Genomic DNA, 26676 nt, shown 5'->3' on the forward strand with positions numbered 1-26676 from the left:
TTCTAAAGACAGTGGTTGCTACAGTTGAGCTTAGTATTGTCAAAATTTTATGTATTTGTGGATCTCCAACACATACTGAGTCAACCTTTCATCCCCTCCCAGTAAGACAGTCTTTGCAGCTACATAAGTATTTGGAATCTGAAAATATCTCCCAAATAATACCCCAGCTGGCATTAATCCTATCTGTTTTGGCCTCTGCTTTGTATGCATTAAAGTGATTGTTAAGGCATCTGTCTTCTTCAGATCGGTTTCTGCACAAGTATTAAATACAGTATTTTTCAAGCTCTGATTCATTCATTCAACTTTCCTTGATGATGGTGGTTGATATGGGGTATACAGGTATTAGGTGACGCCTAATGTTTCATATCACCTTTTTAAAACCTGAGCTGTGAAATGGCTCCCCTGGTTTGAATCAACCTTTTCTGGAATTCCAAGCCTGGTCACCGTGTCTTTTAATAAGAACCTCATTATACTGCCTGCCTCTGCATTCCATAAAGGTGAGTGCTTTGGGCCATCCTATTGTGGCAGGTATGCTCTTCTCCTGCACTTGACGTAAGTCTTCCTCAGGTTTATGAGCCACAGAAGGCTTTGATGTGCCCATTCCTTGAACCAGACAGCACATCAATAACAGAGCACCAAGTGCATGCTCAACACCACGACCATGAACAAAGGGGGTACTGCCTTGAAACAGGTACCCATAGAAATCCCCCGTGGAGAAATGACGGAGCTCTCCAGGAATCACAGCAGGATGTGACCCTCAGTTTCCCTAAGCTGGGACACTTCTGAGGCGTGATGTCTCTCAGGGCTGACTCCTTGAGGGTCAAGGCTCACCTGCTGACAAATGCCAATGAGGGAGAAGAGTGAGTCATTTACCAAAAAGGGAGGAAGACTGTAAGCACAAAACTGACTTTAGACCTCCCCCTCCCAATACCCTGCAGTAAGTCTTGTATGAACCTTGCCATTCTCAAACCGTTAACCAAGTCACTGTTTCAATTGTAGCAAATTCCTTTGAATTATTGTGTTAAATTGGCTGATGATTAAATGCACATTAAGTGCTATTAAGAATAATACAATCTAATCTTGTGACTTACCATAAAAGTATTAATAAATCTTAGATTGTTGCTAAATCAAAGTTGTGTAAAAATCTATTTGCAACTGTTGCTAAATCAAAGTTGTGTAAAAATCTATTTGCAACACCTGACAACTAGTCAGTAATTACTAACATATATTTGTATCCCTTTGACATGTGCATAATGTGTCTTCAACATTGTATAATCTACTTGCAGGTTTTGGAACAGGAAAGTAGCCCATGGTTTGTCTCCAAGAGTCTTTTCCTCCTTGTCCACCTTCAAACTGTAGACCCGAGAAACTGGGCAAATTTTAGTCACTTGTTTTGCTACAACATAAATTCCTGAGGCACACCAATCCTTTCAGAATTGTCTTTGCCAATCCTGTATGTCCAAAATGATTTAGTTGGTGATGGATTTTTGCCATTGTAATCAAGTACCTTTTGGGCAAAATTGGTAAACGTGATTCACTTCTCCTTCTTTTATCTATCTGTGCACCCAGTCTTTTCCATTCTTCTATTTCTTCTTTTTCTATTTGTTCATATAAAATTAGCAAATTAGGAAGAGTCTCCTGAGTTGTTAGTGATAATGTGATTTTTTTTTTCCCAAAGGCTGTCTTGCTGTTGCTTTGGCTCTAGTGTTTGCATAGGTGCCTACTTTTTACAAATCAGTCTTTTCTTTAGTGTGGGTTGTCTGATGCATCACACTGATCTCTTCTGGAAGGTTAACAGCTGCTAACAAATTCTCAATCTGTTGAGCATTTACTGTCCGGCTGCCACTAGAGGTCATGAAACCTCCATTTCCACAGCTGTCCTGAAGCGTGGAAGATATCAAAAGCATATTTCTATTACATATGGATGGTCACTTTTTACCATTCTGCTTCCCTGCAGATTTCTGTCAGGGTTATTAACTTAGCTGCTTGAGCACTGTGTTTAGGAGAAATAGGCTCTGCTGTTAGCCATCTGTTCTGGGTCATGGTGCCATACCCCGTTCCTCACCTTCTTTCCAGGTAATAAGATGATCCATCTACAGATAGAGCCCAGTCTGGAGCTGGCACGGTAAGGTCTGTAAGGATCTGTAAGGTCTGTAAGGATCAAGAAAGAGCTCACCTTGGTCCTACAGATGAAGAAAAGGTCATCTTTTCTTGATTCTGGGTTACCTCTATGCAGCCATGATGTGGGTCCCCTTCATCCACCAATGGTAACAAGGTTGCCAGGTTCAAGGATTTGCATCTTCTCAAGAGGATGTTATCTGCTGTCATCAACAGCAGTTCGTACTTGTGGAGTCTCTGAAAACTCATATAGATAAAGAAGCACATTTAGTTAACATCAATTCAACACCACATAGGGTGCTTAGAGTCCTAACACAATCTTCTGACATTTTTCTACTATCAGTGCTGCTGAGGCTATTGCTCTAATGCTTCCTGCCATGCCTTTAAAAACTGGGTCCAACTGGGCTGACAGTAAGCCACTGGGTACCTCCGCCCTCCCAAAGTGTGAGCCAAGACCCAGAGGCCACTCTTTTCCTCATGCACAAGTAAATGGAATGGCCTACTGTAATTTAGCATCTTGAGTGTGGGTGCTGACATCAAAACTTTCTACAGGATTATGAAAGCTTTCTCCGAATCTGAAGTCCATGTCAGTGGTTCTTCAGCATCTGCTTTTGTGCTGGCCACAAATGGTTCAGCTATTTTCCCACAGGCTCTTATCCGTGGTCTGCAAAAACATCGTACATATCTAAAAACCAGCTTTCCTTCTGGGCCACATTTGGGCTTCTTTATTGGTAATAACGCTGTTTTACAAGGAAATTTACAAGGGGTTAAAATTCCCTTCTTCAACAACTCTTCACACGTCAGCCTTATTCCATCTTTAGCCTCTTGTGGCAGTGGGTATTGCTTTAAGGAGGGAAATTCCCTCCTTTAGTTTTCAGTGTAACTGGGGCTGCTGACTCTAGTAGCCCCACATCCGTTGAACTCCATGCCCACAAAGATGTTGGTATGTCTTTCAGCTCCTCAGGGATTTTGTTTATTTTCTGCCAGCATATAAACATTATTGTTGGAACATCTTCTACTGGAAGTTTTATAGTTACACCTTGAGTGATCACATACCAATTCTGCTCACAATTTACAGAATAAGTACCACCCTAATAAATTTGTAGGTGCTGATTCTAATACCAGAAAGAATTTGTCTACAAATAGCAGGCCCATCACATCTTCTACCTTTGAAACAGTTCCCTGCTTTCCTTCTACACCTATGACATTTACATTTCCTGTTACGTCTGAGCCCACTGGGACATCAGTTAGTGTGGAATAAGTTGTCCTGGTATCAACTAAATATGAATAACCTCATTTTCAATTTTTCTATCTATTATCGTTTCCTGGGATCCACCTGGGAAGTATATTTCTGTTTCATTTCCCACTGCTGGGGTTTGTGATCTGAAAATATCTTTGCATATCTTCCTCCCCTTGTCCCCTGCTCTATCGGGCTTCCCTAACCTGCGTTCTAGGTACCCTTTCTTGAGATTCCTGGGCATTCTCTTCTCCAGTGCTCTGACTGCTTGCAATAACTGCAGCAATCCTCTAGTGTTGCTGAACCTCTAATCTGATTTCTGCTTCTCTGATTTCTACTATTTCTTTGCCTCCCCTTAAAATCCTTCCCAATTAAGGCTGCCGCCAGAAAGGCTTGCCATTTGCTCCTGCTACTTCCTCTTTTGTCTAGCTTTTTTGTGTCCTCATCTCTCCCATTATACACAAATGTGGTTACGCTCATTACTTCTATTGTTTTACCTTGCCATCCTGGGGTATATTTAGTAAAATATTTCTTGCTATCTGGGGCTGCTTGATCTGCAAACAGTGAGACAACCAAGGGCCTGTTTCAGGATCTATTTTCCCAAATATTCGCAGCTGTTTCTCCAACCTCATTTGGAAGCAGAGGGGTGTACCCTGGTCTTTGCTGACCATCTCTTATCTTTGTCCAATTTACCATTCTTTCTCCTGCTGCCTCTGTTGCAGTTACTAACCCAGAGCAGCACTAAAAGGCACCTGCACCAAAGACACTGCCACCGCAGCCTCCAGGGAGGGTGAAAGGAGGATGGCAGGCAAAGGGAGAACAACCTCCTTTAGCAGAGCTGACAGGGCAGGATGAACAGCCAGGGGTGCAAAACAGGACAGCAAGAGAGGAGGAATCCAGAGGCAACAGCAGAAACACCGTCAGCACTAGCAGCAATTGCTTGAACTTGCATATACAAAACAGTCTAAGTTGACGCCTTTTTTCTATCACCCTTTGACTCACTGTATTTAAATTGACCACTTTGTTTGGGCAATTCAGTTCTCCAAATTGCCCAAACATACCAGGGCAGGGGATCGGTCCTGCAATAATAATCACAACAACCTTAGGCAATCTATCTTAAAACCGCCAACTCCTGGCCACCCTTAGTCTGCAGTCGCTAACGCAGTCATAGCAGGCCAAGGTTTCTGACCAAATTCCACTGCCTTTTTCTTAGATAACCTTAAGATACCACCGATTTCATTCCAATTTTCCAAAACTTCTGCTAGTGGAGCATCAATCACTCACTATATCTTGTCCAATTTCTAAGTTGCAGGGTTTATGTGGAATTACAATTTTAACACACAACCACTCTGCAAGATTTCTGTGAATTTAGTTTTACCTCACCACCACATCTGTGAGAGACATAAAACAGGTCATTTTCCCCAGTTCACAACCCAAACCATCCCAGGAGGCTCTGAAGTCAACTGGTCAGTGCGGTCCCACCTGGGGAGCCAAATTCTGTCACAAAAGTGACTTGGGATGTTCCACGACCAAGAAGGAAGCAGGACCCATGGACAGATTTACACAGTTTTACTAAAGCTTTGTCAAGATCATGAGACCCCCGTCCTCCACTAGAGAAATGAAAGCCCCCCCATTACAATTTGCAGCAGCTTATATACAACTTGCAGCAAAACACATCCGATCACATCATTACAACCGTCCTGACCTTCCCTCATTGCCATGCACAGCAGGGCTTCTGGCAGGAGAGGTGCGGGCCTTAGATTGGCTCCAGTCCTTTGGTTTTGTCTCCTGAGGCCTTCCTCATCTCCCACGTTGAAGTTTCCTCAAATCAGGACTTTTGGTGATTGTTGCTCCTAGTGCATTCCAGGAGAGTGCTCAGGCCTGTGTTTGCAGCTCTAGGCAGACACAAAGCGATCGGTATCAAGCTTGTAGGAGAACAGGTAACTCATTAGGGCAGGGCATAGCGGGTAATCCTTTCTACACACACCCCAGTCTAACCATTCCCCCCCCAGTTTCCCCTTCCTTGCTATTTCCCCCAAATCCCATCCCCCAAGTGGGTGGGTACCCTCCCAAAAATGTCTATTTCCACCCAAATTCAAATCCCTGAAGTTGGCTATCCCCCCACCAACCATTTCCCCCATCCCCCTGCAACTTAACACTCCTAATTGTACCATGCAAGCTGGCTATTTCCCCCCAAATCACCTCCAGCTGAATACTCCCTCCAAATCACCCCAAACTGGTGATGCCCCCAAATACTCCCTCCAAGGTGGCTATCACACCCCCTGTCCTGTTGGCTCCTCCTCAGGCTGGCTAGTCTCTCCGAGAAAAGACCCCACGAACCAGAATAACTGGCCTGTGCATCACAAACTGGGTTTTGAGGTCAGTGTCACAGGGCATGTGTTGGTGGGGAGGTCTCTTTGCCCATCGTTATGGGGGATTTGCAGTTACTTCTAAGACCACTGTGGGGTGCAGGCTAGTGCTGTACGTTTTCCTTTGCCCTCAGGTCAATGAGCAGATTGAACATTACAAAATGTTTGGCAGACTCGGTGAGTGGAGACGTCAGGAGTGTGCAGGGACTTGCTGCATTCCTGTGCAGACCAGCAGCCAGAGGAAGGAGAAGGGCTGTACAAGTGACAGCAGCATTCAGGGAAAAAAAGGAAAAAAGCCCACGGAAGATAAACAAGCAATTCCCCTCATACCCTGTTGCGGTGGTTTTACCGTGCTAGGCAGCTGAACACCACAACCGCTCTCTCAATCCCCCTCCTTAGATGAGGAGGGGAAGAAGTAAAGGAAAGAACAAATCACGGGTTGAGATAAGGATGATTTAATTAAAGGAAAAAAGAAAATAATTAAGGAAAGATTATTATTAAACAATTTAACTAAACAATTTAACTAAATTTAACTAAACAATTAACAATTTAACTAAAGGGGAAAAAAAAGGGAAAGGGGAAAAGGGAGAGGGAAAGGGAAAACTAAACAAAACAAGTAAAGGCTACGTGGAAGTGCAGAGGAAAGAAATTACTCTCTACTTCCCACAAATGAGCGATGCTTGACCACGTCCTTGAAGCAGGGCCTCAACGCACGTAGCCAGTGTTCAGGAGGAGGACAGACGTTTTCCCAACGAGAGCCCACCCCTCCTCTCTTCCTCCTTTTTCCACCTTTTATTGCCGAGTGTGACATCATATGGTACGGAATATCCCTTTGGTTGGTTTAGGTCAGCTGCCCTGGTGATGTTCCTTTCTCACTTTTTTGCCCACCCCCTAGGAGGGTTAGAGAGAGTCCTGATGCTGTGCCAGCACTGCTCAGCAGCAGACACAACACTGGTGTGATACCACTGCTGTTTTATCTACAAGTGCAGAGCACAGCACTGTACGGGCTGCTGCAGGGAAAGTTAACATCCCAGCCTGACCCAGTACACCTGTTAATAAAGTTTCTTTGCCTTGGAGTTAAACTGAGCGTTTTGTTTCATACGTATGTGAAGCAGCGGCAGGGCTCCCTGCCTCCCGGGGAGTTGTACTGCAACTAACCTCAGCCAGCGTGGGCTGAGTAGCTAATTCAGAGGGTGTTCAGGATGAACATTTTAAGCAGTGTTCGTGCTGCTTTGGTGAATGAGCCTGGTATCTCTGGCTCTCTGGCAGAGGGGTCGGGATGTTATCTCAGCCCCTTCCCCTGCACTGACCCGCCCCACACACACCCTAAGTGTTGCTGCTGTGGATGCTTTTAGGGCTGATATTGGGGCGTGGGTGAGAGTTCCGTAGGACAGCACCGAAACTGTCACCTGGCCCATCCCTCTGCTCAAAAGGTTGTCATTCTCATGGGCAGAGTCTTAAGGATCCCTAAAAGGGGAATCTTAGGGGAGGAAAAAAAAATGTATCTACTTAGATCAGGGTCTTATTTTACCATCCTTAGAGACAAGGACCGCTTGTGCCACTGACAATCACACTGACCCTGGGCTGTCCTGTCCAGTCACCTTTCATTTGCAAAAGGGATGATGTGCATTTGTGTGAAGAGGGATGCGCAGTCCCAGTGAGCACCTTATTTGCAGAGTTAAGTGATGTTTGCTCCCCAGCACTCAGCAATTTCCTGTGCGCCACTCAGCCCTACTGCTCAGCTCCATCAGAGTTAAATCTCCGTAAGGTGAGGCTACTCCTTTGCAATGGCGCATTTCCCTTTTCTACCTGATTCTTCACAAATCCTAGAGAGCTCAGCCTTAGCCTGGTTCTCTCAGGCTTCCCCCCGCCAATATAATTTATCGATTTGATAGCTGTGATTGGTCTGTTCCTTACAGGAGGTGTTGCAGCCTACTGCAGTGAGTGGCTCTTTTCATTCCCTCTCCACACACCCACCCCCCAGTTACAAACCCCACCGCTAGGCCTGCAGTTTGAGCCTTTTGCACCGCTTCCTGTCCTCCCGGTGTTCTGTAAACACCTATTTTTTCCATCCCAACTGTTGAAAAATTGGAGTCTCTGCCCAAGGTAAGGGACGCAGCTGCCGCTTTCCCCTTTGTGGGGTTCATCTAGCAGCAATGCCGAGCACGTGTCCCAGAGACACACAGGACAGTGACATGGTCGGTCACACAAGGGCTGCCTTCAACAACACCTACGCACAGGACTCACGTAAAACAGACACACAGCCAGCCAAGTCGCCCTCTTTTTGGCTGGCAGGGACAGACAGTCGTTAGTGCAGGCGCACAAACACACTCGGGGTTTGAAAGCATGCATACATCTGCAGGTCCCCAAGCATCGGCCCGGCCCATCTGTCCACCCAGAACTCCTGCACAGTCCGCAACCCCTGACCTGCCCCACGGGTCCCCGGCTCACTGGCTGGTCCAGCATAGTGCTTGCTGCACACATGTAGCATTCACACTCACCCCCAATGCACGCCACTTTCAGGGGTCCCCCTGGGAGTACCAGCAGAGACCCCACCACCTGCCTGATACCCCAGCTCAGACCCAAGGGCCCTGCTACTCACTGGCTGGTCCGGCTTAAAGCTTGCTAGCAAATACGCATGCAAACTTCTAAACTGGAATAAATTTGGAGGGTGGGGGAAAAAAATGGAAAAAAAAATCACTCTGTGGTCAATAAATACTCTGTTCTTGAACCCTGGGCCAGGGCAATCCCAAGCACAAATACAGGCCGGGCAGAGAAAGGACAGAAAGCAGCCCTGAGGAGAAGGACCCGGGGGCCGTTGGTGGATGAGAAGCTCAACAAGAGTCAGCACCGTGCGCCTGCAGCCCAGAAAGCAAACAGTACCTTGGGCTGCATCAAAAGCAGCGTGGCCAGCAGGTCGAGGGAGGCGATTCTCCCCCTGTGCTCTGCTCTCATGAGACCCCACCTGGAGCCCTGCGTTCAGCTCTGGCTGGGATGGAGTTAACATTCCCTGCAGGAGAGAGAGGAAAGAAATGGCCTTTTTTTCTTTTGTCCCCTCTTCCTTTTCCCTTTAGTTAAATTGATTTCCCCTTAAAAATAATTTTACCTTGATAATTATTTTCCCTTTAATTAAATTATCCTTATCTTAACCCATGAGTTGTTTTTTTTCCTTTCTTCTTCCCCTCCTCTTCTGAGGTGTGGGAGTGAAAGAGCTGTTGTGGCGGAGTTCGGCTGCCTAGCAAGGTAAAACCACCACAAGCTCTGGGGCCCCCAGCACAAGGGCATGGAAATATTAGAACGAGTTCAGAGGAGGCTCACAAAAACGATTATAGGGCTGGAGCACCTCTCCTATGAAGACAGGATAGCTGCAATCATTGTTGATTCCTGTCTTCAGTGTGTGGGCACAAGTTCCGTCAGCTGTTCTGGAAACTGAACTCCTGTGCCTTAAGGTAGGATTTCTTCCATGTTTCGCTGCAGTTGCCAAAGATAATTATAGAGGTCTGACTGCAAAATTACTGTTAACGTTGCATCTTACATCAACACCTATTTAGATGGTTAAGTTCTTGAATGTTACATATAGTAGATGTTACTAAATGCAATGTTATGGTCTTACAACTCAGGATACGATAGATATAAATGCCTCTTAAAACCCAGCCTACATCACCCCTACTGTCACTTTGCCATCAAAATTCTAGTAAGTGGACTGCTCAGTAATTAATCTTCCACATTGTACTTGGGATACATGAGCTATGGAACAGAACCCTACACAAACACACAACACAAACTTGGGTGTTTATATTTAAAAGTCCCACTGACATACAATTCAGAGGTATAAAGTACTTGAAACGAGATATAAAACAGGAAAAAGATATAAAAATATTTAAGAAATATTTAAATAACATACAGTTACAAATTTTGCCCATACCTTTTACTCAACTACCCTCAAAGTACAGCAGAAAAAAATCAAGTGATACTGGAGTGAAAAATCAGTAGTCTGTGCACTAAGTCAATGCTACCTACATGCCTTCATTCAGTAAAGGCCTGGAGGCATGGAGTATGAAGCCTATGCAAGATTACAATCAGCTTCTTTTTAAACAGTTCATATATATATGACAAAAAATAACTTACCTGTTGACCAGTTTCCTATTGAAGTGCTTCTGCTGTATTAAGTACAAAATTAGTAGCCATACCTGTCAGTCACAAAACAAGCAATCAGGAATTGAGCAAACCAAGGCAATAACGATGCTAAAAATATTTTCAACATTTTACTTTGAACTGGTATGCAAAATAAAATGTTAGCAAAAATCCAGCTTTCAGAAAACTGCCTTATATTTTGGTAATTGTGTTAAAAATTTCAAATAGGAAAAAAAAACGTTAATAGAGAAGTCAAAGTAGCTATTTCTCTTGGAAGTGTTACTTCAGCATTTATTCAGCTTTACCACGCTGAAGCAACAATATTCGAAAGCAGGTATTTTGCACTCTGCAGTTAACTTGCTGCAGATGACTGCAAGAACACCCCTGCAGATAATTTACAAGATCGATGCTTCTGCTTTAACGTGCAGCCGGGACTGAGAGCTTTTGTGACTGCGCTTTTACGTAACTACCCACGCGGTACGCATCGCTACGGCAGCTGAAATCAGGAGTCACATCGGAGCCCGCATTTGTACTAAAACCAAGCTCAGGGAGCCCAGCCCGGCCCACAGGTTTCGCTCTCTCGCAGCAGCGCGGCTGTGAGGTGCTGCAAGGAGCCGAGACCGGCCCCAGGCCCAAAGCCGGGGCCGCCCCAGCTCCTGGCACGCCTTCGCGAAGTTCATTTCGCCGCTCCCTGAGGGACAGAAACACGGTAAAGCAGGCCTCGCGACTGCCCTGCTAGCAGGAAGAAGACGTAGGCGGCTGGAACCAGCCCAGGAGACTGCATCCAGAGAGCCATCTGGTAGCCGAAACGTGCCTCCCACGCTGCGCGACACACGCGGCGAAGGAAATAAACTTCCCCCTTAACTGAGGGGAGGGAGGAGAGGGCGCATCAGCCGCGGCCAGCCCCATTCCGGGCCGGCCGCCCCCTCCCCGCCCCTCTCCCCGTCACCCCGCCTCAGCCCGGCCCCGAACCCGCGGCCCCGCTGCCCCCGGAGCGCGGCGCCGCCCCCCCCCCCCCCCCCCCCGCCCGAGCAGCCCGCCCCGCCGGGAGCCTCCGCGGCCCTCGCTAAGATGTCTGCCTTCGGAGCCAGCCGGGTGAGCGGCGGGGGGGGAGCGGCGGGGCAGGGCCGGGGGCTGCGGGGGCCTCGGGGCCGTGGAGGTCTGAAGGCCGCGGGGCTGCTCGGGAGGCCCGGAGGACAAAGCCGTGCGGGGCTGGAGTCCGCGCCCTGCTCTGTTTTTTTGTTTTTGTTTTTGTTTTTTTTCCCCGTCTCGGCCATGAGTTGGCAGCGTTCGTCTCCGGGGTCCGGAGCGCTGCTCGTGTCTTTCAGCTGTTGTGCTACGCATGCAGGGCCGTTAGGAAAAAAAAAAAATGGGTTTTGTTTCCCATTTCTAAACGTCAGTGTTTACGATTCAAAGTACGGTGCCTTTCCTGAAGCATACCTAGCTGTGCTGCCTACGCTGTTTTGTTTTTGTTTTTTCCTTATGCTGTTTTTTTTTTATATATGCAGTACATAAATATTGGTTTTCTGAAGTGCTGCGGTTCTATAAACTTAAAATACTGCTTACGTGGAAAGAAGTTATTGAACAGTGCATAAAGGTTGTTTCTCTGAAGTGCTGAGGCTTTATAAAACTTGAACTCTGCATACATCAAAAGTTACTGATCCACCAGTACCTCCTAACTTCCAAGGTGGAGGTGGTTCAGAGCTCGGGTAGCACCTCGCTAAGCCTTCGCAGGGGCCTTTTCCTGGCTTCCCCGCTTCCAGAAGTAGGTAAAGGTTGAAGGGCCCTGGGTCAGCGGCGTGACCGCTGGGCTGGTCCCGCGGCCAGGGAGGACAGCGTGCCAAGCCAGCGGGTGTTCAGGGCACCAGGCGGACAGCTTCCAGGCAAGGGAATCTGACGGACAGTGAACACGCACCACGTACATCAGTGGTCCGAGTTCAGCCTCCGGACACGTCACCTTCACTGTCGTGGTTCTGGCCGTGGAGAGCCGTAGGAGTTGTGTGAGCGTCGCTAGCACCTTGGCACTGAATCCAGCTGTCCCACTGAGTCAAACAGGGAAGCGGGTGAAATAGATGGTGACCCAAATTCCTACCGGTTACGAACTGTGGTCCTTTGGCACTTGATCACTTGCGCCACATCCAGGTATGGATCACACCTGTCCTTTCCATGCGTCTGTTTGTGGTGGTTCTGCAAAACCTTCCGCGCTGACCTGGCGTACCGCTCTGTATGAAAACCCCAACAGACATACGTTTTCCAGGATGAATTTCACTGTTTCCTTTATGTAGGATGTCACCCTTACCATTATTTTGAATTCAGTACTTTTTCTAGTTGAGACAAAACGTTTTTGTGAAAAAGCTGTGTATGACTCTATGAAGGGCTGCTCCTTTAAAAAAAAAAAACTGATTTCAAATATCTGGCTTTTGCTCAACCTCATCATCATCTTGGCTTCTTCTAGATAAAGGAAGATATAAAAAATTCTGAATGATTGAGGTTCGTCTAGGTGCTTGTTGATTGTGTTTGTTTTCCTATATTACAACAGCGGTAGCAGTTGCATAAAACTTAGGTAAAATACCATGATACTATTCTGCAATAGCTATGGCTTGTGAAAACTCCAAATGAGTAATATATTGACTTATAGAAAATACAATCCCGAACTATTAATAAACTTAACAGTTAAGTATTCGATTATGTGATAGCTTCCCCCTGTCTTATGCCTAGTAGTGGTCTTCCAGCATTTCTTCACCTTTCAACTTTATAGATGTTTTCAGTATACTTTGAAAATACATTTTTTCATCTATTGATACCTGTGTTTGCTTTTTTAACCATCTCTGCATAGCATTCTTATTTTTAAGAGCACAGTCATCTACCGCTACTTTGTTTTTTAACTGCTTGTAGCCTACCCAGCTATATACCGCTCCTGTCTCTAGAGTTTCCAATACAAATTCTGACATATTTTTGTACTATTATGATTAATTCAGTTTTCTAATGTTGCAAAATAAGAGACTGGTCTCATCAAACTTTTTTTTAACCTAAATTTTTACATTAAAAACAAATCAAAATCAAGCCTTTTCTTAGCCTTTTGACTAAATTGTTTTCAGTCAATATTGATCTGGGTCATTCTATAAATATATCCAATGAAATATTTTTTTACTTTTCGTCCCAAATAATGCAGAAATTCAATCTATTGAAGGGTAAAAAGGTAAAACAACCTTTTAAAGTCAAAGTTGGGCATGAATTTTAGAGCAGAAATCTGGTTTTAGTTTACGCGCGGGATTAAGGCATCACGCAAATAGTTGTAATGATGTTAGTAGGCACTAAAAAAGGCAAAGAAAGTATGTACAATGAAAAACAGAATAAACTTGTGATAAATGTTAGGAAGAAAACTACAGATATTCTGCTTGGGTCTATCTTGTTTGGAATATCATAGAATCATTTAGGTTGAAAAAGACCTTTAAGATCATCAAGCCCAACCATCCACCTAACACCACCAAGTCCACCACTAAACCATGTCTGCATAGAAATTCTTGCTTTTATCTTCCCCTGGCACAACCTGAGGCCCTTTCCTCACATCCTATCACTTGTCACACAATGAAAGAGACTGACACCCTTCTTGCTGCAATGTCCTTTCAGGTAGTTGTAGAGAGCGATGAGGTCTCCCCTCAGCCTCCTCTTCTCCACTCTAAGCAACCCCATTTCCCACAGCCACTCCTCATAAGGTGTGTTTTATAGCTTCCTTGCTCTTCTCTGAATGTGCCCCAGTACCCCGATGTCCTTCTTGGAGTGAGGGTCCCACCACTGAACACAGTACTCGAGGCGCAGGCTCACCAGTGCCACGTACAAGGGGACGATCACTTCCCTGGTCCTGTTGGCCACGCTAGTTCTGATGCAGGCCGCAATGACACCACTACAACAGTAATCACTAACTATATACACATTACTGCGACTTGCTAGAAGGGAATCTTGTGCATTATTAGGTCAAAATATTCTGATACCTATTGTTTAATACGTAGATTGTTGTTTTCAGTATCATGCTAATCCTGACCATAGGTAAACACTGGTGGAGTGCTCAGTTGTGGGCAATAACTTCTGGTTTGATTAGTGTACATTTCAAAATATATATATTACTGTGTCTCTGTGAGCGTGTTCATGTGTGGATATATGTACTTTAAAGAAGATGTGCTATAATTATGCTTAGTTATTTTTAAATAATTGATTTTTGCAATCTTAGAAATGGAAACACCAGTTCACACAAGCTCAGTGCTGTCTTGGATTCCATGTTGGCGTAAGCCGTCAGTTTGCATCCGCTTGCCACAGGAACAGAGTTTAAGGTAGCCAGGAGTTCTTCTAGATCATGTTAGTCACTGTATTGTACCTGATGCGATACTGTTTTCTAAAGAGGGAATCTATATTTAAAGTTGTGCTGCCATCAGGCTGGTAGCTTTAGGAGACTTGAGCTATCAATGTCTTACATCTCCTGTTCTGTTTCTCTTCAGCGGATGCTCCAAACCATTGCAGGGCTTGGATGGAGATCACATTCTGGTAAACCTGCTCAAAACGTGCATGCAGGCAAACCTGGAGCTGGCTTTAGCTTTGGTAGGTATCACATTGTTTGAAAGGAGTACATCAACTAAGGACAAATTGCACAGTTAGTTTAAAATAAAAAACACTGTATTGCAGGCCAGTATGAAGAGGAAGTTGAGCTTTTTTGGTTACTGGAGAGGCCCAGGAAGTGGTGGTTTATATTGTCTTGGGAGGAATGACACTACTCTTCTTTTCCCATACTCTGACAACTGGAAAAATTAAAGCTGGTGTAGAATTTGTGACTTTTTTTTTCTTTTTTATAATAGAACTTACTGATGAACAGAAAGAGTTCCAAGCTACTGCTCGTAAATTTGCTCTGGAGGAAATTATTCCTGTTGCTGCACAATATGATAAAACTGGAGAGGTAAATCTGTCATACAGTAGGGGGGGGAAATTAGATTTTTATCTTAACTTGCATGAAATTTAAAATGCTGGTTGTGATTAATCAGAAGGTGATTTTCCTCATTTATTTCAGTATCCTCTTCCACTCATAAAACGGGCTTGGGAACTTGGTCTTATAAATTCACACATACCAGAAAGCTGTGGTAAGTAAATATTTTTAATCTGTAAAATAAAACTAAGAAAAGGCCTTGGAGATTTATATGTGTAACTATGGATTCTGTATAAAATAAACAGTTGAATACTTGAATAATTAAGTTTAACCTTTTAATTTCCTGTTTAATTCATTATGCAGTTTGATCCTTCCATCTTCAAAGGCTACCATGGAATTGGAAGGGGTTCCTAAAAAGTATAAAGATGACAAAAGATACAGAACAGCTTCTGTATGAGAAATGACTAAAACGTCAGTGTCATGAAGAGTGTGAAAAGGGAGTGATGGCTCATCATCCCTTTCAATACAACTAGAAGGCATCAGTGAAGTCAGCAGATGGCAGGTTCAGAGTAAATTAAAGGAGATAGTTCTTATTGGGGAATGGTTATTGGACCACTTCATGCGAATTAAACATATGCTTTTCCTTAAATATAAAAAGATTTAATGAACAGTGCATTGGATGAAGTCCTACCGCTACAAGGAGTCTGCCAAGATGCATCATGAGCCCATTTGTTATAGGCCCCTGCACCAGCACTGATCCTGTGAACATCAGCATGGGACACCCTAGCCCTGCATTATATTCATCCCCCAGACCAAGTCCACAGCCCAAAGGTGGCCCCTGAGCACTTTTACAAGACAAAGCTGTGGCATTTCTCATCACGTCGCCAAGGGAAACTTGTAGCAGAGTTGCTCTGTCCCTGGCATTCCTGCTGCCAGCCAGCCTACCCTGTTGTGCAGCCAGGTCATCTTGTTCTCCAGCCAGGTCATTCCCTGGTCACATCTGCTGAGCAGTTACAATCTGTATTTCCCCTTCATTTTATGCAGTTTGTAGTTAATTTGTGAAACTCATTGCTGCTGCATGATATTGATGCTAAAATGTTTACCTATGTTAAAAAGAGATGAGTGCAAATTCACTGAAGGGTAAGTCTGTCAAGGGTTAGCGTTAACAAGGATACCAAGAGTACTTCAGGCTGAGGGAGACGCCTAGAGGATGGAGAATGTATTTTGAGCAAATGTCGCTGTATTGTTACTGTATTTCGAAGCACTTCCCAAAGTCAATTTCTGTCAGAAACAGGTTACTAGATTGGTTGGCTGACTAACATGAATAACTCAGTATTCATACGAGCTATGGTAGCTCAGGAGCCTTTGTGGTCATTTCTCTGCTTCCTAAGATCTCTAAAGGACATTCTCTAATGTAAAGTAGTCAAAAAGTTATAGTAGTCAAAAAGTTGTTGCCATTCTGTGTAACGTGCCCCATATCAATCATGCAACCTTGGAGCAGTCTAATGTAGTTTTCCAATCATCTCTTACCATTCTGACAAAACTTTATTTAAAAAGTTTGTGGGGGGATGTCTGATCAAACGCAGTGCACAATCAAGTGTATATGGGGCAGTATGTTTTTGATAGTTAATTTCTGTAAATTGCTAGTATGTCCCACTTTAAACTCATTCAACTGTAGGTGGTCTTGGCCTTGGCAGTTTTGAAGCATGCCTTATTACGGAAGAGTTAGCTTATGGATGTACAGGGGTTCAAACTGCCATCGAAGCAAATTCCCTAGGGGTAAGTTCTGTCATTTCTTTCCTCCTTTAAAGTGGAGTCTGTGCATTTTAAAAAGGCAGATTAATAGTATAAATATTTTCTTTCAGCAAATGCCAGTAATCATTGCAGGAAATGAGCAGCAACAGAAAAAATACTTGGGAAGAATGACAGAAGAACCAATGATGTGTGTAAGTATAACTGCTACACTGTAGAATGTTCCTAACCCACATTCATCAGTATTAGTCATTTTTTGGAAGAAAGCAGTGGTATCTACTTAAAACTTAGCCCATTTTTGTTTGTAAATAAACTTTATTTACCATTTATTCGAAGTCAAGAAATAGTAAATTTGATACAAACAGCGAGGAAATAGAAGATATTACCTGGAAAACCATCCTAATCACTTACCAAAAAAAATAATATTTTTTTATTTCCCTTTAAGGAGGTTGTTTAGCTGGGGTTGATTAGCTTGGAGAAGAGAAGGCTCAGGGGAGACCTTATTGTACTTTACAATTACCTTAAAGGAGGTTGTAGTGAGGTGGGGATTGGGCTTTTCTCCCAAGCACCAAGTGATAAGACAGGGAAAATCAAGTTGCACCAGGGGAGGTTAAGGTTGGATATTAGGAGAAATTTCTTTACTGAAAAGGTTGTGTGGCATAGGAATAGGCTGCCCGGGGAAGTGGTTGAGTCACCATCCCAGGAGGTCTTCAAGAAACATGTAGATGTAGAACTTAGCATGGTTTAGTGGTGGACTTCAGTACTAGGTTAAAGGTTGGACCAGATGACCTTAGAGGTCTTTTCCTACCTGAACGATCTCAAGATTCTGTGATTCTAAGAAGAGGAGTGGGAGTTTAAAAGAGGTGTATATAAGCACATACTCATATGACATGAGCAGTACTTGTTACAGAGAAAGAAATAAAGAGTCATGTGCAATGCATTAGAATCCGAACAACTAAGCCCCATAAAATGAAGAACACAGTAGATATAAAATGTTACGCTGTACTCTTATTTGCAGATTTTAAAGATCCTAAGCTTTTACATCAGTTTATGAAGTGTGAGGAAGTGATGACTTAAGAATTACAAAATATTTCTGTTTATCATGTTTATCTGGTGGACAAAAGGCTCAACATGAGCCAGCAGTGTGCGCTTGCAGCCCAGAAGGTCAACTGCATCCTAGGCTGCATCAAAAGAGGTGTGAGCAGCAGGTCGAGCGAGGCGATTGTCGCCCTCTGCACTGCCCTTGTCAGGCCCCACCTGGAGTACTGCGTCCAGGTTTGGGGCCCCCAGAACAAGAAAGATGTGGACCTGTTAGACTGAGTCCAGAGGACGCCTACAGAGATGATCAGAGGGATGAAGCACCTCTGCCGTGAAGACAGGCTGAGAGAGCTGGGGATGTTCAGCCTGGAGAAGAGAAGGCTCCTTCATTGTGGCCTTTCAATACTGAAAGGGTTCTTATAAAAAGACTGGAGGGGGACTTTTTGCTCAATCAGATAATACAGGATGAGGGGCGATGGTTTTAAACTAAAAGAGAGCACATTTAGATTAGAGGTTAGGAGAAAATTCCTCACTCAGAGGGTGAAGAAAACTTGATCTAGTGAGTGGCATCCCTGCCTGTGGCAGGGGGGTTAGAGTTAGATGTCCTTAAGATCCCTTCCAACCCGAATCATTCTATGATCATTAAAAATTATTTAAAATATGCATTATAGATTTATTAGGAAAATTAACCCATATGTGCTTTGACGGTTGTTGCTTTTTGGTGGTGGTAGGGTTTTTTATATAATATTTTGGGGTTTACTATGCAGTTTTGGTGAACAGAGTCTGCAATAATATGATTCCTAAAGAAGGAACTTTTTTCCTCAAGATTTTATATTTTATTTTCTTCTAGGCTTACTGCGTAACAGAGCCTGGAGCAGGCTCCGATGTGGCTGGTATAAAAACAAAGGCTGAGAAGAAAGGAGATGAATATATTATTAATGGTCAGAAGATGTGGATCACAAATGGTGGGAAAGCAAACTGGTGTGTTAACAGTTAACTTATCCTACGTTTTCTATTATTCTGTTCTATACTGGCTTTTTTTTTTTCCCCCAAAGTTAGATACTAGTGTTTCTTTAAAGTTCTGTTGTAAATCCAAGTCTTCATTATGTTTCACCCCAATACACTTTAATCTGTGATCAGTGTATCAGCACAAGGTATAAGACTCTCAGGGCTGTGCAAGCTTAAAAAGGAAATTAAGTGATGATGCGGCAACTCTTCATTCAGGAATGCCTGTTAAACCTTGATGCTACCAAACAAAATAATTCTGCTTTTTCTTCAGGGGAGGACAGCAGGAGTGTGATTTAACTTGCAAAACACTCAGGAGGCCCATATTACCAGCTACTTTACTTTGAAGGTGTAGTGATCGAGATCACTTGGTACTGATTCTATTCAAAACACCTCTCACTTTTAGTGAAGCTAGAAAAACTCTTGGATTGTGGTGTTACATTTTATTTTCTGAAGGGAAGACATTTTCTAACAGTCAAAGAATCCAGATATTGCTGTGGCGGTGTGTCTGTGGAACATGCTTTACAATATAGACCTCTTTCATCATGTCTCGCATAGTATCACACTCATCCCCAACACGTAAATTGTTTTAAGTGAAAAAGCTGTATGCATTTACCCATAAAGCTGAATTTTCTAATTATTTATTTCCTTGTTCAAGGCAGAACTATCAAAGAGAATGTACCAGCTATCTTTTGACATTACCAAACACCATGAATATCATTTACAACTGTTTAATTTCTAATAGAAATACTTATCTACAACTTAGAAGAATAACATTAAGATCTTTGAAATCAGGTGATAATATTTTCTGTGCAACAGTATATCTCCTAAGAATTCATTTTTAAATATGTGCTGTGACAGGGTTTTTTTTTTACTGTCTGTGAAACTGATAATACTGTGAAGACTTAAAGTACATGGAAAAGGTGGAGAATCTTTACATGTCTGTATTAAGTAATTTTATTAAATCTTGAATGTTGCAGTAAGAGATGCAGTGACACTTCCTCTTCATTGTGCACTGTCAGTTTATTTTTGTAAGGGGCAAGAAGAATGGATTGTTAACTTTCTGATAGATTTATTACATGCTAGAAACAGTAAATATATATATATATATATATATATTTACACATTGTTAATTGTGAGGATAAACTGAGTTTCCACTTCTTTGTTTTACACTAGGTATTTCTTGCTTGCTCGTTCCAATCCAGATCCAAAAGTTCCTGCAAGCAAAGCTTTTACTGGATTCATTGTGGAGGCAGATAGCCCTGGAATCCAAATTGGAAGAAAGGTGAAGAGAGTATCTCTTACTTGACAAACCAGGCGTTATTATTTGCTTCTAAATCAAATCATAACAAATTGCAATTAAAGAAAACATGTTACATAACTGAACGTTTTCACATTGTCATCTTTTCTTTTTTACAACATAAACTATTCATAAGACATAATTTTATTCATTCTGATAAGGAATTATTCAGACTGTATCAAAGAAAGATGACTTTGAATATCTGCAAAAAAATCTTTTGAGAACCATTTTACTGATCAATGCCAATAGATGAGAAATATGGCTTCAAAGGATAAAAAACAAGGTGGACAGTTTTAACCATAATACACAGCGAGCTTTAATTTTAGCTACTGCTCAAGGAAGGCTTTTCAGGTTTTGGTGCAAATTCTTAAATAAATAGGAGAAAAATGGACATTGTGTATCAGGGAAGGAATCTGAAAACTTGAAAACTCCATTTTATTTTTTTGTGCATGTGTTTCTGTTACAGTTATTCTTTCCTACTGCTTGCATACTAGTTTCTTTACTTTTTCCTCTCCCACCTCAAATGATACAGTTAAACTAGAGAAAGACCATGTGAGTGATTGCAGCTATAGAATCAATTTTATATAGGCACAAGATAAACTGCCCAGCTTAGACAAATAAGGGGCATGCTGGTCCGTAAATGCAGAACTACTATTTGTCACATATATGGTAATTTTTAGATGAAACTGAAGTGTCTGGGTGGAGCTGGGGGGCAGAAGCTTACCTTATGCTTTGAGTAAGCTAAAGAAAGATGATGTGTTGTACCTTGGAAAAATTCAACTTAGTTGCACCTCTGTAAACTTCTCTTTTCAGGAAATGAATATGGGTCAACGCTGCTCAGATACAAGAGGTATTGTCTTTGAAGATGTGAGAGTCCCGAAAGAAAATGTATTAATAGCTGAGGGAGCTGGCTTTAAAATCGCAATGGGAGCTTTTGATAAGACCAGACCACCTGTAAGTATCAAAAATAATTTATTTATAAAATGTAATAGAAATTTTTTGTTTCTATTCTGTGCTATATTTAATTTAGGTAGCAGCTGGTGCTGTTGGGTTAGCAAAAAGAGCACTCGATGAAGCTACTAAATACGCCTTGGAGAGAAAAACCTTTGGGAAAGCGATTGTTGAAGTAAGTTAAATATATATTTATTCATACATATTCACTTATATAAGCTATGTTTTTGCATCAGTACAGTAGATGTGCTACTAGTGAATTTTCAGGGTTGTTCCTTGATTTTTAGGGCATAAGTTACTGTATCTCTGCCATTGCTTGGGTTCTCAAGTATATATTAGTCAGCGCCATCTAAGTAAATCTAGCCATGCAGTTAGTCCAGGAAGTCTTCTAAACTTACTGATGATAATAGTAAAATCAGAAAGAAAACTCTGCCCCAAAACCTGAAATTCATGTACTCTCAAGACATACTTAACTTCTTCAATACTAATAAATAGGGATTTTCAGGCAAGGTATAAGCTTCTCTGAGCTACGTGAAACAATACACGGTATTAATAAAAAAAATTAGAATATGTTACCAATCACACTGCTTACCAGTTTTAAAGAAATTTAAATAAACAGCTAGCTAAGTAAGATGTCATAAGTACTGAAACACAACTTCATAATTCAGTACTTAGTCCCTGTGACTAAATGAATTTTAGAATGAAAACCTTAAAAGTCTAATTCAACACAGAATTATGACAGCTTGATCCGTATTATGTAGAACTCATGTTGTACAACTTACTCTGTTGAAGATACTAGTGTATAAAAAAGATCATATTCTTTTTGGAAGTCATAGAATCTTAAACAAGCAATGTTAATTTAATGTATTTCATAATTCATAGCACCAGGCAGTGTCATTCATGCTTGCTGAAATGGCTATGAAAGTGGAACTTGCTAGGATGGCTTACCAAAGAGCTGCATGGGAAGTTGATGCTGGCCGCAGAAATACCTACTATGCTTCCATTGCAAAGGCGTTTGCTGGTGACATTGCAAACCAAGTAGCTACAGATGCAGTGCAGATTTTTGGAGGAAATGGATTTAATACTGAATATCCTGTAGAAAAACTAATGAGAGATGCTAAAATCTACCAGGTAAGTAAAAGAGAATGTGATCTCTACAATAATGCCAAAATTTTATATAGAACTACCTAACGGCTACTTATTTCAAATCTTGATGTACACATATGACATAAGTTTTTAGAATGACAGTAAGTATCCTTCAGTGTAAAAAAAGGGAAATTCAAATTGGGCAAATTCTTGCATACTTTGCACTAGATCAACAGCTTAACCTACATGCAAGAAATAAATTTAATGGTGTGTTTTTTTCCGTATATGGTAACTCTGAAATTCTTGGGCTCTTCGTCCTTTGGAAGCTTCTAAACTTAAAACAAACAAACAAAAAAAAAACACACTGTAGAAGACACTGCTCAAAATACCAATACTTCCTCTGGTATTCTGTAAGTAGGTGTAGTTTATGTATGATGCTGTTCTTGAAAACCTTCATTGCTGGAAATTCTCTGACTTCCCATATGTGTCATAGACTGGTGCCTGCCTATAGTTTAGCTTTTCCTTCAGCCTGATACCTAGTTCAAATAACAGTTGTTGCACATTATCTCCTTTTACTCCTCAGATCCAAAGACAGTATGCAGAACAACTGATTGGTAATGACATTTTAGGAGCTTCTCACATTCCTCTTATCTTAGTCTAGAAGAGAACGCTACAGCGGCTTCTTCACCTTTTTCCTCATGAGTCATGCTGAATGATTTTTTTTATTTTTATTTTTTCCTTTTCTGTTTCCAGTCTCTTCATCACTTCTGGCTATGCTCTAAACCTTATGTTTGAAACTTTGGTAGGATAACCCAGGCAGAATACTTCAGCTGATATATCACCAGCATTGAGTGTCATGGAATATATTGTGGTCTTGCATATGTTGTATTAACAGAAGTGTGATACAACCTGGAACGCTTGGCCTGTTTTTCTTTTTAACAACAAACCAAACTTATACTTAACTCATGTTTAGCCTGTAGTCACCCATAATCCCCAGATCTTTTTCTGCATTATTATTGCTGAGAAATTATTCCATGTTATGTCAGAATTCTTGTTTTGGGATATATTCTGCTACAGTTCTTTATTCAGCAAGAATGTTTTAATTGTGTTCAGCAAAACCAGTAATCTTTTCACCTCTTTCTGATAGTAATAGTGGCTAGATAAAACTTATCAGAACAGGTATCAAGAAATGCATGTGGACCATAATCTGAACGGTTATTTAGTTATAACAGCTGTCATTCTTAAGATTCTATGTAGTTAACATTTCTCTTGTAGCTGACTTTAAAATGAAAACTATGATTCTCCCTAGCCAAGATTTTGTTTTTCTCTGTTTAAGGAAAGACAGCTAGTACTTTGGAATCTAAAGGTGCTTAGTACTAATTACAGTCCTGCAAGCGAGGAGATGAATGAGTAATATAATTTTACTATGATTGGGCATTTTTTCTGTCAGGTTCTGTGTTTTTCTAGAGAAAGATATTGTGAGGGTTGGAAGTTTATTTGAAAATTAAGATTAATTTTACAGGATTCCAGTCATTTAGATTTTCTATTACACTGATCCATCACAGGTTCATGGCACAGTAGACTTTTTTTTTTCCTAATTGTTCAGTCTAATCAGATTTAGTATTATTTTTTGTTGTTTTTTCTGCTTCTCTTCATCCCTTAAAATAATACAAGGAAGGGTTTTGTCTTTACAATATTTTGCCCATGTCTCTTGATTATGTGTTACTATATTACGGCCCAATTCCACATGGTACATGCTTTTGGCCATGTGTTTCATGTATAAAAACTTTGTTTTCCACTTGTTCTTTTCTTCCATATATTTGATATTTCTCAGTATTACACAGTTCTACTACTTCCCTTCAGTTGAAGGTGGTGCTTGAAACTGCTTCCATTGCTTATAAACCAAAACCTCTTTTGCATTTATTTAAGCAGACTGTGAGTTTTGATGTCTTTACACTTGAGTTCCATGGCTGTCTTCATCAGCAAGTAATTTAGTGCAATAGGAGATTAGCAGATTGCAGGAATAGCTGCTGAATGCCCTCCAACTACACCATATCTAGTTTGAAAAGGCTAAGTTCACAGCAGGCCTGTTTGGTTCGTTGGACTGAATGTCCCCACTATGTGTGTAATTGTTAAGGCTTTTAAATTGTAAACAAAACTGTAAATTGTTATAGGCCTGGACAATTTTGGCTTCCTTAGGATTTGGATGGTATTTGGCATATAGAGAGGGTAGAGTTTCCAGTTAAGTTTGCTCCAAAAGGCACCTACTTTCACCAGACTAAATCTGCTCCATAACCTGGATCATTGTAGGGTAAGCAGCAGCAGTCAGATGATTCACTCTGAGAATGAAAAATTTCCTCTGAAGAAAAAACTAATGTGACTGCAGGTTATACTGGCTCTATTTTCAAAAGGCTTTGTAAGGTTCTTGGGAATACTGTCCCTATTTTATAACTGCAGAAAGTGAATTTACCTGAATTTGAGCAACTCGTCATACCAAGTTTTGACAGAACTGGGAACAGAAACACTTGAATCCCTAAGCTATGTTGCTTCCACCCTCAAATCCTGTTGCAGTATACCTGTGGAGCATAGAGCCTTCTTACTGCATTAGAGCTTCATATATACAGTGTTGTGCATCTCTGTCTTTCCTGCCATCAATCAATGTAAAACAGGGGGATGGTGCAGAATGTTTCTAGAAGGCGATGTAAGAATGTAAGGTTAAAGAAAGGAAAAAAAAAAAGGATACTGTATTGGAGAGAGTACTAGTTAGCAAGAAGAAATGGAAGTAAATGAATCAAAGGGAATGCTTGGTGTGACCTTGAAAGGCTAGTCAACAAAAATAAAACACTCAGCACAAGTCATCTTCTCTTCACCCATTGTTTTAAAACCTAGTTCATAAAACCTAAACTATGTATTTTCTTCCTCAGATAACACGCTTTCTTGATCTTTTTTGGCCCCCTATGTCTGTTTGTCTGAGAAAATTATTGAGTTTAGATGAGAGGATATGAGACTGTCTCTCAGTATCTTGTGTATGATTTATTCTATTTAGCCCAATGTAGTTACTTAGGCACACTGGAATTTTTCAGTTTTATTTTTCTTGGATTTAACATTCCAATCCACCCTGTAATCTAGTATGCTAAGGAGGTTTAAAAGTGTAGAAAGATCAATCTAAAACCTTTTTAAAAATGATCATCTAACATTATTGCAATTCTTCTTTTCAGATTTATGAGGGAACTGCGCAGATTCAAAGGATGATCATAGCTCGTGAACATGTTGGCAAATTTAAGGCTTAAAGAAATGTATAAAGTGTGTGTGACACTACGGTAGTATGCTGTGTTCTCATGGAAGAGGATTTTAGTGCGTTTCTCAATACAATGGAAAATTTGTGGAAAAAAGCCCTTTTCTTTAAAAGTCTTTTTATTGAATACATTATTAAGCACTACTTCTTCCCATCCACTCCCTCTGAATTCCAAAGTGATTGATTGTCTTTCCCCACTTAATCATTTTCACTCAAATATTTAGCCTTTGGTGGGGGAAGAGAAAAAACTTTCCCTATAAAATTTATGAATTTATTTGATTAAAAAAGATACCAAAATTCAGATTTTTTTAATTTTTTTTTCTTGGTCAGTGAAGGCATTCAGCATGTGGAAATTCGGCATGAGGAATTAAATTTGGGGAGTTTCTGTATTGTTTATAATGGTATAGATTTGTTCCATCTCTTTTATCATTGGCATTTGGATGGATATCAAATTAATAAATCTCAGGGAAATAGTTACTTACAAATGCTATTCTAATTCCTCAGGAATACCATGTTGCAGCAGATTGTCTCTAGGTCACCTAGAGCTAGCTGAAAATAAGTACGCTAACATGTTGGTTCTGTTGGCCTTAAGAAACTTGTATTTAAAAAAAAAAAAAAAGATGAATGAATCTTAATTTCTGGACCATTCAAAAGCATATATTATCATAAATTAGAGCACACAGCACTATTATTTTTCTCAAACAGGGACAGGATTACTATTTCTAGTTTGTCTATATTTTACATGTGTCCCTGAAGCAGCATGAACAAAAACTACTTCTTGTTTTCAAAAGACACAGCATAATAGGGCTTCTTTTCAGTTTCTTAACCACGTTACTCACCTGAATCCAGCACTGAAAAAAATTGTCATTCAAAGCGTTTATCTCTGTTCTTCAAAGAAACCTGTTGTGTTCATGAAGAAAATACTTGTGCCTTTTCCTGTGCAAGACATCTGCTGTATGGTTGAATGTTATGGACAGCTTTTGGTAAAAATAATTATGTGGTTTTGTTATAGCATAAATAAGTATGATTGTCCAATTTTAAACTTTTTCATTTTAACCAATGCCACATAAAATAACCTCTAGGAAACGTTGCCATATTTTCTTATAACATGTCTATTCTAAATTTGTGTATTACTCCAAAAATCTAAGTACAAAAAGGGCAAGCAACGAGAACCTCACAACACAATGTTTTTTCACTGTAAAGTTAGATGATCAAAATGTTATTTCTGACAGCCATTGATGCATTCGAATAAAATCTCATTTTAAACAGAGAGGTGTGGTGGTTTTTATTCATTTTGCTTGCCACATTGTTTAAATTGTATTTTGCATAAGTTGTCCAGTGTCTGAAACAGGCAAATAGCTGCACCTCAGTTCCTCCTGTGCTACTGCCCACAACAGCTGCGTGGCCACTGCAGTTCAGCAGTGTGAAGGCCTGTATTGCATTGCCTGCATGAAGTCTGTTCTGAGGACTGAGATCCAA

The 26676-nt window shown here is 41.3% G+C and overlaps 1 protein-coding gene and 1 long non-coding RNA gene across 13 annotated transcripts; one reads left to right on the forward strand and one right to left on the reverse strand.

Annotated features, from left to right (window-relative positions):
- Window positions 1-173: 173 nt before the first annotated feature.
- Window positions 174-10462, reverse strand: LOC310887805. Of its 11 annotated transcripts, XR_014575775.1 has the most exons (8): window positions 10333-10462; window positions 9853-9914; window positions 9068-9195; window positions 8608-8734; window positions 5061-5250; window positions 2622-2782; window positions 1224-2362; window positions 174-834 (listed from the first exon to the last, which is right to left on the reverse strand). It is a non-coding gene; the product is annotated as an uncharacterized lncRNA (long non-coding RNA). The 11 variants fall into 11 exon arrangements; XR_014575774.1 differs by lacking the exon at window positions 9068-9195; XR_014575777.1 differs by lacking the exons at window positions 9068-9195; window positions 10333-10462 and having other exon boundaries at window positions 1224-2355; window positions 9853-9991.
- Window positions 10463-10811: 349 nt separating this feature from the next.
- Window positions 10812-26467, forward strand: ACADM (acyl-CoA dehydrogenase medium chain). Of its 2 annotated transcripts, XM_083813973.1 has the most exons (13): window positions 10938-10953; window positions 14087-14186; window positions 14352-14451; window positions 14706-14803; window positions 14915-14984; window positions 16449-16549; window positions 16636-16716; window positions 18411-18541; window positions 19742-19850; window positions 20679-20819; window positions 20896-20991; window positions 21699-21947; window positions 25121-26467. In XM_083813973.1, the coding sequence occupies exons 3-13, from the start codon at window positions 14355-14357 to the stop codon at window positions 25190-25192; spliced, it is 1245 nt and encodes a 414-aa protein (XP_083670099.1). In that variant the 5' UTR covers window positions 10938-10953; window positions 14087-14186; window positions 14352-14354; the 3' UTR covers window positions 25193-26467. The 2 variants fall into 2 exon arrangements, with proteins under 2 accessions (XP_083670098.1, XP_083670099.1); XM_083813972.1 differs by lacking the exon at window positions 14087-14186 and having other exon boundaries at window positions 10812-10953.
- The last annotated feature ends 209 nt before the right edge of the window (window positions 26468-26676 follow it).

The sequence above is a fragment of the Anser anser genome, assembly GCF_964211835.1.
Source record: "Anser anser genome assembly, chromosome: 29".
NCBI lineage: Eukaryota > Metazoa > Chordata > Aves > Anseriformes > Anatidae > Anser > Anser anser.

Coding starts and splice junctions, on each gene's coding strand:
- ACADM (XM_083813972.1), top strand. CDS start 10,930: ATGTCTGCCTTCGGAGCCAGCCGG. Junction 16,550..16,635: donor TCGAAGCAAATTCCCTAGGG/GTAAGTTCTGTC, acceptor ATTTTCTTTCAG/CAAATGCCAGTAATCATTGC. Junction 20,820..20,895: donor TTGATAAGACCAGACCACCT/GTAAGTATCAAA, acceptor TATTTAATTTAG/GTAGCAGCTGGTGCTGTTGG.